The sequence below is a fragment of the Callospermophilus lateralis genome, chromosome 2 (assembly GCF_048772815.1).
Source record: "Callospermophilus lateralis isolate mCalLat2 chromosome 2, mCalLat2.hap1, whole genome shotgun sequence".
Taxonomy (NCBI): Eukaryota; Metazoa; Chordata; class Mammalia; order Rodentia; family Sciuridae; genus Callospermophilus; species Callospermophilus lateralis.
In genome coordinates this window covers 22,682,307-22,696,747 of record NC_135306.1, presented here as the reverse complement: position 1 = coordinate 22,696,747, position 14,441 = coordinate 22,682,307, and the positions used below count along the sequence as shown (strand labels likewise).

Below are 14,441 nucleotides of genomic sequence, written 5' to 3'. Positions count from 1 at the left end.
AAAATGTGACTGAGAAGAGAGAAATCTTGGCTAGAAATAATACTGGGAAAAACACAAACACGCAAATAAAACTTGCCTAATTTCTTTCGAAGTCCATTTCAGATTCATTTGGAAAGATAAAGCCTACACCACCAGACTAAAATTGATGGAGCTACAGTCTACAGATGTAGCTAAACCAGTGTAGATCAAAATGGGACTAAGATGAAAGAGATGCCCAAAGAAAAATAACCACTAAAAACACTCTGGAGTGTGCCTGAATCCTCACCACTGCCCACAGCAAGTGAACACACCAACCCCTACTGCATAGGGCAAAACTCACAATAAAAATGGAGCTTTGAAGCTAGAGAAGGAGAATTGACTATGGAAAAGGAGTTCTGAGAGGACACTATTTTATTTACATGAGAAAAAAAAAATTGGTAGTGGAAGACATCTTTCTTCCCTGAAAATGGTCTTTGATGAGCGTTAACAGTGAGAATAAGAGAGTGACATAGCAATAGATCACTGCCCTTGACACGTGTGAAAAACCAAGGAGGGATACCATTCCTGGCCTCTCAGCAAGGGGATGCTGTTATCTCCTCCATCTGTAGCCTTAACACCTGCTGCGATCCATCTTGGCTATTGGGCTCCTCTCCTCAGAGAGCTCGCCAAGCAGCAGGAAAACTACTGTCACCCATTGCAGATTTTTGTGAGTCTGAATTCTCAACATCTAAGGTGAACTAGAGGGGAGGAGAGAAGGGCTGAAGCAAACAATGAGGTCCAGAGGGTGGTATCCTGCAACCAGCACAATCTTCAAACCCAGATAGACTCACTTTCACAGCACTTGGCATTTGACAGAAAGATTAGAATTGTTTTGTTTCTATTTTTAAATAACAAGCTAAAGCATCATTTTGTTTTTTTTTAAAGCAGAGTTGCATTATGGCATAGAATGCAAAATGCTCATGAATATTTAAGATAAAGCTGAGAGTTACAAGGATTTTTATACTTGCAACCAGTCACTCCAATATGTGCTTCCAGATGCCCCAAAGTATGTCACCCTCCAATCACCTTCACCCAGGTAAGACAATGATATTTCACTTTCTAACAAGTTAGACAAGTCCATTTGTAGCTAATTTTTTAAGTGCAGGAGAAGTGAACATATTTAAGATGGCAAGTATACTACCTATGGATAACTACTCTAAATATTTTGGAGGTTTTCTGCTCATTTTTTGAGTGCCTGTATTTCATGAAATTGGACTTACGTGATACAGCGTTTCATTGACTGATGATGAACACACAGTTTCAATTCATTTAACATGACATTTATTCAATTTACTATGCTACTAAATAGTCTCTAAAATGTGGTTTTATTGACTACCACACATTGGTGTGGCTGGCATTATTTCATTAAATGCTCTTGAGTTGTTTGAACTTGGTGTTGATTGTCCCTAGCCTCTATGTGGAGTGTCACCTATCAGTTACCCTTCTAGTATGTATCTTTACAGCCCTATGTCTCACTCTTCCCTTGGGGAGGAGGGGCTCCTTGGCTCTCACCCACTTTGTTCTTTGGTGGCCCAGGAAGAGCCTCAGTTTTAGAGTAGTGGGCCCACACATAGGTGGCCTCCCAGAGCCCAGCACTACATGCTCCTGGAGTGGCAAGTCTGTCTGACAGTAAGAGTACCAGTAATAGGAAACTGTGTACCTAGGCCATCATCTCCATTATCTGGAAATGAGGTCATATTTAATTTTCCTGTTGTTATCATATAACTTAATTGACTCAGAACTCAGGGGAGGTAAAGAAAGGTGTAATTCACTGGGCCTTTCAAAACACAGCCATATTGTTTCTAAAAAAAAAAATCCAATTCCAGGTAATACTAAGATGGATATTCTTTTACAGGGATCTTTGCATCTCGGTTTGTGTTCTTATGAGAAATTCTTTGATTGATAAATACTTAATTTTAAGATTTCTACTCATACTACAAACATACTGAAAATTTACCATATGGTTCTGGAAACATGCTTCCAACTCTAAATATACAGGCAAATTGTGAATGCTTCATGAGCTTGGAGAAAAAAGCTCATTTCTCTTCCTTAAGAGAAAGCCCTTAAAGGCACAAAAAGGAATGGAAATACTTGGAAAAAGGTCTAGCTTACTGAGGGACGGGACATTTACTCTGATAAATGTAAGGAAGATACAGAGACACCAAGGCTTACAGGAGAAACTAGTGAATATTTGAGTTTCTATATGGTAAAATTAGAAATGTGTATATTTTAATCACACACACACACACACACACACACACACACACATACACACACACATATATATACTTTAATATCATCTTTGAAATTAGAAATTAAACAGATAAACAGTCATAATTTGCATTAGCAGCCAGTATGTCCTATATCCAGGCGTTGCAGAATGGGGATTTAAAAATTGAGGTTATTAAGAATATTTCAACAGGAATTAAGAAAATAATTCATTTAACTCATGTATCTCGAAATATACACTGGCAATAACTTACAAGTAGAAAAATGTCCAATTCGGTATTATTAACTTCATTTAGTATAAATGACTCAATCATGTGATAAGTCCTTTCCTTAAAAACATTTTTCTCTATTTATCTTGTTAAGGAATTTTCCTAAATTTCAAATCACATTTATCCACATGAATCAAGATAGCTTTTACTATTTTGATGCATAGTAATTACAGTCTATCATCAAGTGTTTAGCTTTCATATATAATATAGCTGTGAAAAATACATATATATGTATGTATATATGCATATATATGGACACACACATATTTATATACACACATATATATTATATTAAATTTGAAAATCTTGGGGTTTTTTTGTTGTTTGTTTTTGTTGTTGTTCTTAAGGATCAAAACCAGGGCTTCTTGCATACTAGGCAAATTTTCTACCACTGAGCTATATCCCATCCCTAAATTTGAAAAAATTTTGTTCCTTAGCTCATTATACAAATAAATCACTGTGAGAAAGACTGATACCAAGAAGGTGAATATCTTCTTAAAAATTGTTATGGTTTGGACGTAAGGTATCCCCCAAAAGTTCATTTGTGAGACAATACATGAGAGTTTAGAGGTAAAATGATTGGGCTGTGAGAGCCTTAACCCAATCAGTAGATTAATTCTCTGATGGGATTAACTGGGTGGTAACTGAAGGCGGGTAGGGAGAGACTGGAAGAGATGCACTTTGGGGGATGGCTTGGGGGTATATCATGCGAGCCACTTCCCTCCAGGACACTATTCTGCCTTGATGTTCTGCCTCACCTTGAGCCCCAAGGAATGAAGCTGGTCATCTATGGACTGAGACCTCTGAAACTGTGAGCCTCTAAATAAACTTTTCCTCCCATAAAATTGTTTTTGTCAGGTCTTTTAGTCACAGCAGCGAAAAAGTGTCTAAAACAAAAATCTTTGCATAAAGTTGGTAAGAAAATGAACCTATTAATATTTTGCAGATTTCATTTTCTACTATCACTCATTCTAATGGAAGCACTATAATAACATTCATGTACTACAGAATAACTCTCATGATTAAAAAAACAAACACAAAAAATTAGAGCAGAGCAGTTTACTCTCCTAAAGCAGACTCTTTACCAGAAATTCATTCTTCTTATGGCCTGGGGAGATGCAGAGAACAGTCTTTAAAAACCTATGGGCAAGGTAGAAACAATATATAACAGAAAATTCCTTTTAATGTAGAGGTCCTTCAATCTGACAGCTTACTTGAGAAAAGCCAAGGGAAAACTAATATGTTCATGAGAATTGTTCATTTATTTGCAAATTAATAATTCAATATTAATTTTATGTTGAGTGTGAGATTCACAATTTCACTTTCAGTAAAAGCTCTTATTTGTGAGTGAATAACATATTATTTAGAAGCTTCTGGGTTCTGGGAAACTATTGTTTCTGTTACCAATATTTAAATGAATTTCTCAGAAATTCAGTAGTTTTTACTAAAAGAAATAATAGAGTCTGGAACAATGACTATTTTTAGTTAGGCAAGGCTCAACTCTTCCAACTTGATCCCGAACAGGCCAATACCATGTGAGGGAGAAATAGGGTATTCTAGTCATTGCCCTGGGCACACTCACTTTTCCTAACACTAGTATGACAAGACCTCTTGTTACCTACTCTCATCTCTCCTCTCCTTCCTTTTCAGCAATAAAGTTCCAAAAACAAATGGTGGGCACAAGCCCGAGCATCTCCCAAGGAGATCTAGATGGAAATATTTTTTGAAATGCCAGAGTCCCCTTAAATGGAGTATGACTCTCTTCTTCTTTTACTCTCACTTGGGACATGGAATGAGTTTCTGATGGTAGGAGATTCAACAGCCATTTTAGACCATGATATGACCTGAAGATGATAGAGATAGGTTAAAAGGAGGGATGTAAAGACATCATAGATCTGCCCTATTAGCTCAGAATTTTTGACTCAGGGCTTAATTTGAGAGGGAAATAAATATTTATCAGGCTTAAACTAATAATACTTTTAATCTTTCTATTAATTCAGCTAAATTTACTCCCAGCCAATTCATTGAGTTAAAAAGGAAGCTCAGAAGACAAATTAACTATATGTATATTTTTGGGCCAATTGAAATGCTCCCATGGGATGGTCTGATGACTAAGAGAATAGATTTGCATCTTACGTGACACTGTTCAGCCCTGGAAATGTAATCCCTTACTTTGCCCTAACTTTGAGACAGATCAACACACAGAAGTAATACAGTAAAATGTGGTGGTGGGGTCATGGGAAGTACAAGGCTAGGTGCCAACTCAGAAAACTTTTGACATTTACTTAATTTTGTGATTTGTGTTTAGTTACCAAACTTCTCTACCTCTGCTGCCTTTGCTGCAAAACTGAGGCAAAAATCATAAAAATTATGATTTTTGACAAGCACTTTCTAAATTTTAAATCACTTTACAAAATAAAGGTTTATCTATTCAAGAACGAGTGCTTTTAATAATGCTACTTCATGATTACTATGAAGATCAATCCCCTCTGAGTGCATTTGTATCACTACATCATTGGTGGAGAACTTCCCTACCCTTCCACCAGGTAGGAATCTGTCAGCTGGGAAGCAGGACACAGCAAGATCTGTCTAAACATTCAGTCAATGCATTTCAGCCGACTGTGCTATAATACATGCAGCCAATAATGATAAATATCTTTAACAGTAGCAGGGCTATGCATTCTTAGTACAGACCACAGTGTCCAGTATGCACCAAATAACAGAACTAGTAAACAAAATATATGCAAATGCTAGATCAAGAAGAAACTGGAATTTGACTTAAAGAATTATTTGCTCACTCTCTTCAAATTAAGAATTTCAGTACCAGGTTTTGCCTGAGAAATATACATGAGGTCTATGTCTACTTTCTGTCCTGATGATTCATTCAATTCATTCCATTCATGCTTCTGATGTTCTGATGGGATTATAAAAAAGGTTCCTATATAAGACCAAGGCTGGTATGAGAATGACTTAGAAGTTAAAGAAGCACAAAAGAGAAACTGTATTCAGAGGTACATTTGGAAATACAAAAGAAATTAGCTTCTGCAACAGTGAGCAACTATTGACATCAAAATCATGCTCTGAGTTTGGAATGACTGAATCCTATGAGCCCTACATCTTCCTATAGGAAAGGAGAACACAATATTCCTTATTCTTTCAGCACCTGGGTCACTGGAAAGACCACTAAAGTTAGGTAACTAAACACTAATCACAAAATTAAGTAAATGCCAAACATTTTCATGTAATTAAGAATGTCCAAAGGCTAGCAGTCTATCATATGAAAAGAAAAAAAAATAAGGTCTTAATTTCTTCATTGAGGTTTTAATCTAGCAGCATATCACATATCTTCAGGTTTTATTATAAAATGTAAAAATGAGTACTTGATTCCCAGTGAGGCTGAGAGAGGATTATTCTCTAGGTAAAGGTGTGGCTGTGCACCAGTGTGGCCATATCATATCATTCCCAGTCTTCTGGCCGTCTGAAGTTTGGGATTTTGGCAAGATAGCACATTCCCTATAGGAGGATCATATTTCTGGAACAATGAGGAAAGCTAATGTTTTTTTTCAAAGGAAGCTTCATGTTATACTTATTTAATTGATATTTAGCAAAGCAAAATGGGAATGAGGGGTTCTGATAACATTTTGATGTGAAATGCTTAGAAAACCGAGAGCCTGACTTTTGTAGCGGGGCCAATCCAAAACATACAGCTTAGGAGAGGCAATTTCTAAATACATGGCAGAAAGAAAAAACAAGAAGAAAGGTTGTTATAAACAGTTATTCCCCAGAAAGAAAAAGCTGACAAACATCACATTAATTTTGTAAAACATTTTCATGTAATTAAGTTCAAGGTGCTAAATCCTCGCTGCCCCCCAACACACACAAAGTTGTTGATTGGGTCTCTGGAAAGGTCTGCATTAATTACAGAATTTGGTTAAGTCCTTGAACTCTCTGATGAATCCTAGGGGCTGGCGCCTACACACACACACACACACACACACACACTGTCTACACTGCTAAGTGTGATAACAGTGTGTATCCACCCACATGCTCCCCATCAAATTATACAATTCTGCTACCAAATACGAAGTTGTTATCCTTTTTGTTTAATCAATCATATGATCTGAGAGATAATAGATTTCATGTTCATAAAGGAAATTCTATATCTCAAGATTTTACATAAGGGGTCTGAAATAGGAAGGGTAATTGTGTGCTAGCAAATATATATCTATGTATATGTCTATGTGTTTTGCTATCTGTCTGCTTGGGATTGTGTCTGTGTATAGTTATGTGGGCAGTTTCCAATGGAAAAGGTTTGAAAACTAATTTTTCCCGGGAAAGTAAGTAATGACCTAAAAAAATCCCTGTGATTTAAATTTCATATAAAGACCAAATGTTACCATTGTGCACACACGTGGGAATCTGATGATTTTATTTACACGATGAAATGTATAAATTTCATATCTGAAGCCAAACTACACAGCTTACTATTTTCAAATTCACTTGGCAGTAAAACATGCCCATCTGATCTCAAGGCAAAAATTCATATTTGAACCTTCCCTGACACTCTTCTAAATGTTAGTCATCTTCTATCAGTTTTCTCAGAATACTGAATTTACTGCTGAAGAATGCCTATCCGAGCCTTGGAAAGGTTACAGTAAAGACATGTAGGTTTCCAGGTTAGCTGGGGACTGGGTCCAGCTGACCTTCATCTGCACCTTCTCACTACCCAACCAAAATGAGAAAAGAAAAATAAAGCCAAGAGGAAGTTCAGTTAACACAAACTTAGGAGAAATCTCTGCTTGTTAGATTACAAATGGATCCAGACCCAAGAAAGACACCAGGCCCTTGTTGGCAGTTCTGCTTTCCACGACAGGATGTAGTGTTTGGAAGGGGAGCGCTTGAAACAGAGTAGGTCTTGAAGCCACCACTGTGTATTTGACTCATTACCCATTTCACTGTTTTGGATCAGCATTTGCAGAACCCCCAGCACAGACCTGGCCAAATCAAACAGAAGAGCTGGATTATGGCAAAAAATTTCCCTACTACAACAGGGTTCTTTGGTGGAGTGGGCGATGAGTGGCCTTAAGAATAAGGCCAACCATCAGGGCCTCATGAGTACTCAGAATGGAGGCCAGCTGAGGGTAGGAGCCTGCAAAAGGGAGCTCTGCTGCTCTGCAGCTCCTTCTATGAACAGAGAGCAATTCTTGATGGTTATTTCATCTCTGAAAGGCAAAGCCTTTAAAACTTCATTAAAAATGAAAAAAAACCCAGAAATGATAGAAATGAGAGAAAAAAACAGATTTACCAGATTGATAAAAAGTAATAATAATAGATGCCATTATCCTGAATAAAATTAAAAGGGAGACAAAATGTTGAAAAAATTTTGCCACATAACTGGTAGCTGGGGCTTGTTATCCTCAAGAGTCAAAGAGTATTTGCAAATCAGTTAGAAAAAGAATCAGCACCAAATGAAAAAGGGATAATAATCCCAAAATACTTTCATGGTTATTCCAAAATAAAGCACTCTATAGGACCATAATATGTCGGGGGAAATGTTCAACCCCACTAACAGGGAAGTTAGGAAAGTGCAATTTAGGTTGGAATTCCATTTCTCACACATAAAATCGGGGAGAGGGGATCAAATGATACTAGCCTGTGTTGACAGTCTGCACTCTGGGTACTGACAGCACTGCATGTGAGAGTGCTGCAGAGTAACTTGGCACATGTATTAAAGACCTTAAAAAGGTACTTACTTTTTGATATAATAACACCACTCCAAAAATTTACATTAATGAAATGCTTGGAGTTATGGGCAAAGATTTAATCAAACCACGGTGTTTGTAACAGCCTAAATATACAACATTAGATAATTATATGATAAAAATAAAGGAATGTTCTACAGTGGAAATCTGGGTGATCATAAAAATAACAATAGAGTAGAAGTGTATTTCTTATGGGAAGACTGAAAAAATATGGTGAAATAGAAAGATACAAGAGAAAATACAATTCAGTCCCTTTCTGGATGGATGTTATTTATGCATGGTGTATGCACATGTATGAAAACATTCCCATTATCTACACAACTGCAAAAAGTCAAGACAAGTATATACCAAAATATTACAGTATAATTTACAGGAATTTTTTCTGATTATTTTGTTTCTTTCAATAAATATTTATTACCCATAAGATAAAATGTATTCTAAAAGAGATAAAGAAATGAATCAAAGAAACTTCAACAAGTATCCAGAGTACTGAGTGCAGTGGTGCGTGTCTGTAGTCCTAGCTACATGGAAAGCTAAGACATGAGGATCTCTTGAGCCCAGGAGTTTGAGGCCAGCCTGTGGACACAATGATTTCATTTTGAGGAGGAGGGCCAAATCCATTTACAGAAGACATAAAAATTGATAATATTTTGATACATCAAGAAAAATTATTTATCAGAAAACTTGGAATGAAACCACCATCTGACTCAGTCATCCCACTCCTTGATATATACCATAAGGACTTAAAATCAGCACACAACAGTGACACAGCTACAATAATGTTCATAGAAGCTCAATTAATTAATAGCTAAGTGATAGAACCAGCCTAGGTGCTCCTCAACAGATGAATGGATAAAGAAAATGTATATATACATAACAGAATATTACTCAGCCATAAACAAGAGTGAAATTAAGGCATTTGTCTGTAAATTGAACTGGAGACTATCATGCTAAGTGAAATAAACCAATCCCGAAACACCAAAACTGAATGCTGTCTCTGATATGTGATGCTAATATACAGTAAGCGGGTGGGGAGGGAAGAATAGAAGTTCATTGGATCAGACAAAGGGGACTGAAGGAGAGGGAAGATGATGGGAATAGGAAAGACAGTAGAATGAATCAGATATAATTTTCTTATGTTCATATATGAATACACACCCAGCATAACATAATTCCACATCAAGAGTGGGATCCTAATTAGAATAAGTTATACTCCATGTATGCATAATATGTCAAAATACACTCTACTATCATCTAAAAAGAATAAAGAAAAGAAAAATTATTTAAAATATAATTTAAAAGATGATATTTATGGATAGTAATAGGTTATATTTAGGTCTCAATCTGAAAAATACATGTAGAACTTCATTTCTAAAAATCTACAACATTATTGATGGATATAAAAAGATCATGTATAAATGGACTAACCATACTTTTAAACTGGAAGTAATACTGAAAGCAAAATCCTTACTTATTTCATTTGTAGTATATGAAAATGAATTTTAAAATCACATTAAGTAAAAAAATGGGCGAGGTTAATCAAAAGGAATATTTGAGAAAAAGAGAATTTATACTACCAGATATTTAAATACGTTGAAAAGTAACAATAACTAAGTCATTTGGGGGTAACCTTAAAGATAAGATAGAGAGTAGGATGAAACAGAGCTAAGAGGAGACCAAATATCCATAGACTTTCACTATGTGGTAAAAGAGGCATTTAATTAAATGGTAAAAGGATGAATGTCTATTGAGCAAATAGTGCTTGGACAACTGATTAACTGTTTATTTAGAAAACATAGATATCTTTGTCATTTCATGCCCCCAAACAAGTTTCAGATGGGAGAGACTATTAAAAGAAAATTATTTTTCCAGTTTGTGATATAAGCAAGTCATTCTAACAAATCAGCAAATAAAGCATCTTAAGAATAAAGATTATTTGAGCATTTAAGAATTAAAATAATACCTCCAATGATTATTCATTGTCATATAATGAGCTGGAAAAAGTAATTTGTAGCTCATAATTAAAGGGTTACAGGCCTTACTACATAAAGAGTTTTCATAAACCATTAAGAACAACAAACAAACATAATTGCATTGGCAAAAAAGTTAAAATCATGGCCTGGTAATAATCAAAGGGAAAAATGCAAATAAATGCCCAGTAAATTTAGAAGTGAATATTCATCCTGGAAAAAAAAATCAAATCAAATTTTCTAAAATGATGCCTCTAGCAACCTTATCAAAATGACAGAATATTTTTAAATGATAGTATATTATATTGATAAACATGTAGCAAACTTATTGCTTTGCAGCTAGAGAAGATGTAAATTTACACAACTCTCTAAGATAGGAATGGGAAATATGTATCAAACAGTTAAAAATGTTCATATGTTTTAATTCAGGAGGTCGGGAATTTAGAAGTATTTCCTGAAGAAGTAATCAGAGAGGACTACAAATATTCGTGTCCAACACTAGGTGATTGGTAAAATAAACTGTGGCATGTGCCTGCAAAGGAATAGTATGCAGCTAATGTGGTACATTTTAATCATGATATAACAAATGAAAATACAGGCAGCAAAACTGCAAGGTACCAACCTGACTAACGAAATGCATGGATATACATTCGGGGAAAATGTACAACCCCATATGAACAGTGACATTTTAAGTTTGATAGGACTATAGGGTATTTTTTTCCTCTCTGTTTCATTCATTGCTCTAACACTGACTTGCCTGTATGTCAGACATATGTGTTTCAGGTCGTCTTCACCTATGTATTACTTTGTAATTCGAGAGAGAGATACCTTTTGTTAAATTCCCTCATGCAAGACTGACTTCATCCTGATGCTAAAAAAAAAAAAATTATTTATACGGTACTTGAGCAAAATTAACGACGCGCACTTTGTATTGTAATGACTTAAAAAGAATTTAAGAAAATATTCAGATCACTTCACCTCCTACCTTTAGAAACATTTTGCAAACCAAACTCACGTATGCCACCTTAGATACAGTCTGTTCCTACAAGCGTGAGCGTAGGTGGCGTCTTAAGGATCCCTTCCTAACAGGATCTCCTTCAAAAGGGACCATTTAAGGAGCCCGACATCTTGCTAAGCATTTAAAATTCATTACTCCATTGGGCCCCCCTCAACAACAGAAGAGTAGTGATAGCTCTGATTTTGTGGATAGGGACGGTTGGCTTTGGCAGGTTATGCCTTACCCAAGACGGAACCCGGGTGGGCGATGGGCAGGCAGCGGTGGGTGGGAAAGGCCCAGGGTTCCAAGGCCGGGGCGGGGAGGGGCGGGCGCCTTACCGCGGCTTGCTGGAAGGCGCCCTTGGTGTAGGTGCCGCCGCCGCGGTAGGTGATGGCCGGGATCTCGCGGCTGAGCAGCGCGCACTTGTGCTGGTGCGCGCGGCTGGAGGAGATGTAATCGACGCGCGGCACCACGTTGTTCTTGGACGAGAAGGTCACGATGGCCACGCGCGTTGCCGTGGACACCACGGGAAAGTCGGATAGCAGCTTACGCACGAACTTGAGTTCGTTGAGGAAGTTGGCTTGGCCCACGCTGGACGACTCGTCCACCAAGAAGACCAGCTCCAGGCGCTCGCTGAGCTCCCGCAGCCGCCGCACGCGTCGCCGGAACGCCTGGCCCAGCCGCTCCACTTTGCTCTCCGCCGTCTCCTCGCCGGTAGCGGGCGGCGCTGGCAGGCGCCCTGGGGCCCCGGGTGCGGCTTCGGGGAAGAAGCGGAAGCTGAAATTGCGCGACGGGGACATCTGCTGAAAGGTCGCCCAGCCCGAAACGAGCGCCAGACCCCAGCAACAAAAGGCCAGGCGCGGCCACATTGCACTGGCGACGGAGCGGCCGCCCCGGAGCGCAGGCGGCGGCCGGGGCGAGAAGAGGCGCCCGGTGGCCGGGCACGCAGAGGAGCGTGCGCCGAGGGGGCGCGGGGCGGCGGTCGCGAGCCTTAGCGCCCTTTCATCTGACACTGGGGACAAAATCCAGACTCCTCCTGCAGCTCACGGGTCGGGAGGGAATGGCGAGCTCTCTACCCTCTCGCTCTCCTCTTTTTTTCCTTCCTTTTCTCCTCCTCCTCTCTCTCCCTGAAGCCTATAAAATGTTTGAAGGAAAGGGGGCAGTCAAGAAAAATCTCCCGCTTCCCTCCTTCTTCCCCCTCTTCCTCCTCTCTCCTCCTTTCCCTCTCCACTCTCCTCTTTGCTTTCTCTATCTCTGCCTCTATCTCTCTCCTCCCCCTCTCATTCTCCTCCCGGGATCCAGCCAAGGCTCCGAGATTCCATGACACCAGAACCCCGCGTCTGTCAGGCTGTCAACATTCCCGCAGCAAGCGCACCAGTGCCGAAGCACTGATTGATCCCATATGTCTGGCAGGAGCTGCAGAGGAATTCACTGGAGATGGATCCAGATACCGAGAGTGCCACAGTAATTGGAAACACTTTGTAGAAGAAAACACACACGCGGAGTGGCCAGGCAGTAGAAAGCATCTTTTGTAAACTGCTTGCTCACCTTTTGTGTTTCTTTTCCACCCTTTGGGGGGACCCCAAAGCCCTCACCAAGTATATGTCTGTATGACCGTCCTGGTGAGGATTTCTGATCAGTGGTGTGTGGGAGCGTGCAGACTCTTTAGGTTCTTCTCAGATCACATCATATAGGGGCTGCATCTACCCAAGGCATGCATGCATGCATTCATTCATTCGTCCTCTTGTTCTTTCTTTCCTTAAACAAATGGTTTTGAGAGTCCAATATGTGCCAGAATCTATGTTATGCATCCAAAATAAAAGGAAGTACAAAAATTGACTTGGATTCTGTCCTCAGGGAACTAAAAAGGTAACAAGTGACATGATCAGATATTCACACATGACATATGTATAATTACAACTGAAAGTGCTAAGTGCTATAAAGTGCTAAGTGCTACAGCTTAGGTAGATAGACTTGACCTTGGCCAAGGCCAGGGAAACCTCTGATGGTATGAAATCTATGCTAAAATCTAAAGTATGGGTAGGGATTCCTTTTCCCCCACATCCCATTTCTCATGATCAACAAGTGAGATCCACCTGACTTTGGTAACTGGCATATATCTACTTTGAAAAACCTGGGGTGGTTTTTCCAAAGCAAGATCCCAAACATACACCAGTAAAGGAAATCCATTTTGCATGGTGGAGGGGGGCATGGTCAAAAGATTTCACAGTCAGACCATGTGAAGATATGCTTGTGCACTTTGCTCATTTGGAAAATGGAATAATAGTAGCATATTAGTAGTTAGTGAATGATTAAGTCATTAAAAAAAAAAACCTTGTTAGGGCAGTGCTTAGAACACAAGATGTACTTCATAAATGTTGGTTGCTATTATTGCCAAATTTAATCATGAGTGTTCTCTAAATCTTTGTTTTTCTAACAATATTTATTGGCCATCTATTATGCACCAGCATGTTAGAAACTGAGTGTATTGAAAAATGATTAAGGATCTGTTCCAGTCCTTCAGAAGTTTGAAGTATATCAGAAGAGAATATAGATTGAGAATAATTACAAAGGAGTAGGGTGGTTTTAAGATGGAGAAGAGAGAACAAGGAGAAGAAAGATCCAAATCTTCCGGGGATGAATAAGATGTCATTTGAGTTGGGGCTTTTTTTTTTTTTTTTTTTAAAGAAAAGTTTACAAATTTCATTTACTCTGTATTATATAAAATACATTATTAAAAACAAGCATTTAGGACCTTTATGTGCAAGGCACCATGGCAACTCCTATGAGCTCTATATCATGTATTCCCCATAAAACCCAGAAAGGTAGATAATGCCTTAGGTTCCTTTGGTTGGAAGCAATAGACATCTAACCTCTCCTCATTTAAACAAAAGGGAATTTCTTGGTTCTCATAATAAAAATGGGGAGAGAGCAGAGGGTTGAAGCAAGTCTCAAAAAGCCTTGGAAAAGGAAGTCAAAGAACTACTTAATTCTTTAATGTTTTTTCACTTCTGGTTCTCTTTGCATGCTACATTTAGTCTCTCTTTCAGTTTTATGATTTGAGAAAGAAAGATTCCTCCCCATAAGCTCAAGTTGAAAACAAAACAAAACAAAAAAAAACCTCACCACCACAACTGCCTTAAAGAAGGGCGAAACTGGAGCAGGCATCACCCCTTAATCCAGCATTGTGGTTGCA

At 38.5% G+C, this 14,441-nt stretch overlaps 1 protein-coding gene across 2 annotated transcripts in view; it reads right to left on the bottom strand.

Annotated features, from left to right (window-relative positions):
• The window catches only part of Svep1 (sushi, von Willebrand factor type A, EGF and pentraxin domain containing 1), a 169,960-nt gene extending 157,361 nt beyond the window's left edge, over positions 1 to 12,599 (bottom strand). The window contains exon 1 of one of the 2 annotated variants that reach the window (XM_076845691.2): positions 11,584 to 12,599. In XM_076845691.2, coding sequence (XP_076701806.2) covers positions 11,584 to 12,114 — 531 coding nt within the window. In that variant the 5' untranslated portion in view covers positions 12,115 to 12,599. The remainder of the gene's footprint in view (positions 1 to 11,583) is intronic. The other variant, XM_076845690.2, reaches the window with a different exon arrangement.
• Between the last annotated feature and the right edge of the window lie 1,842 nt (positions 12,600 to 14,441).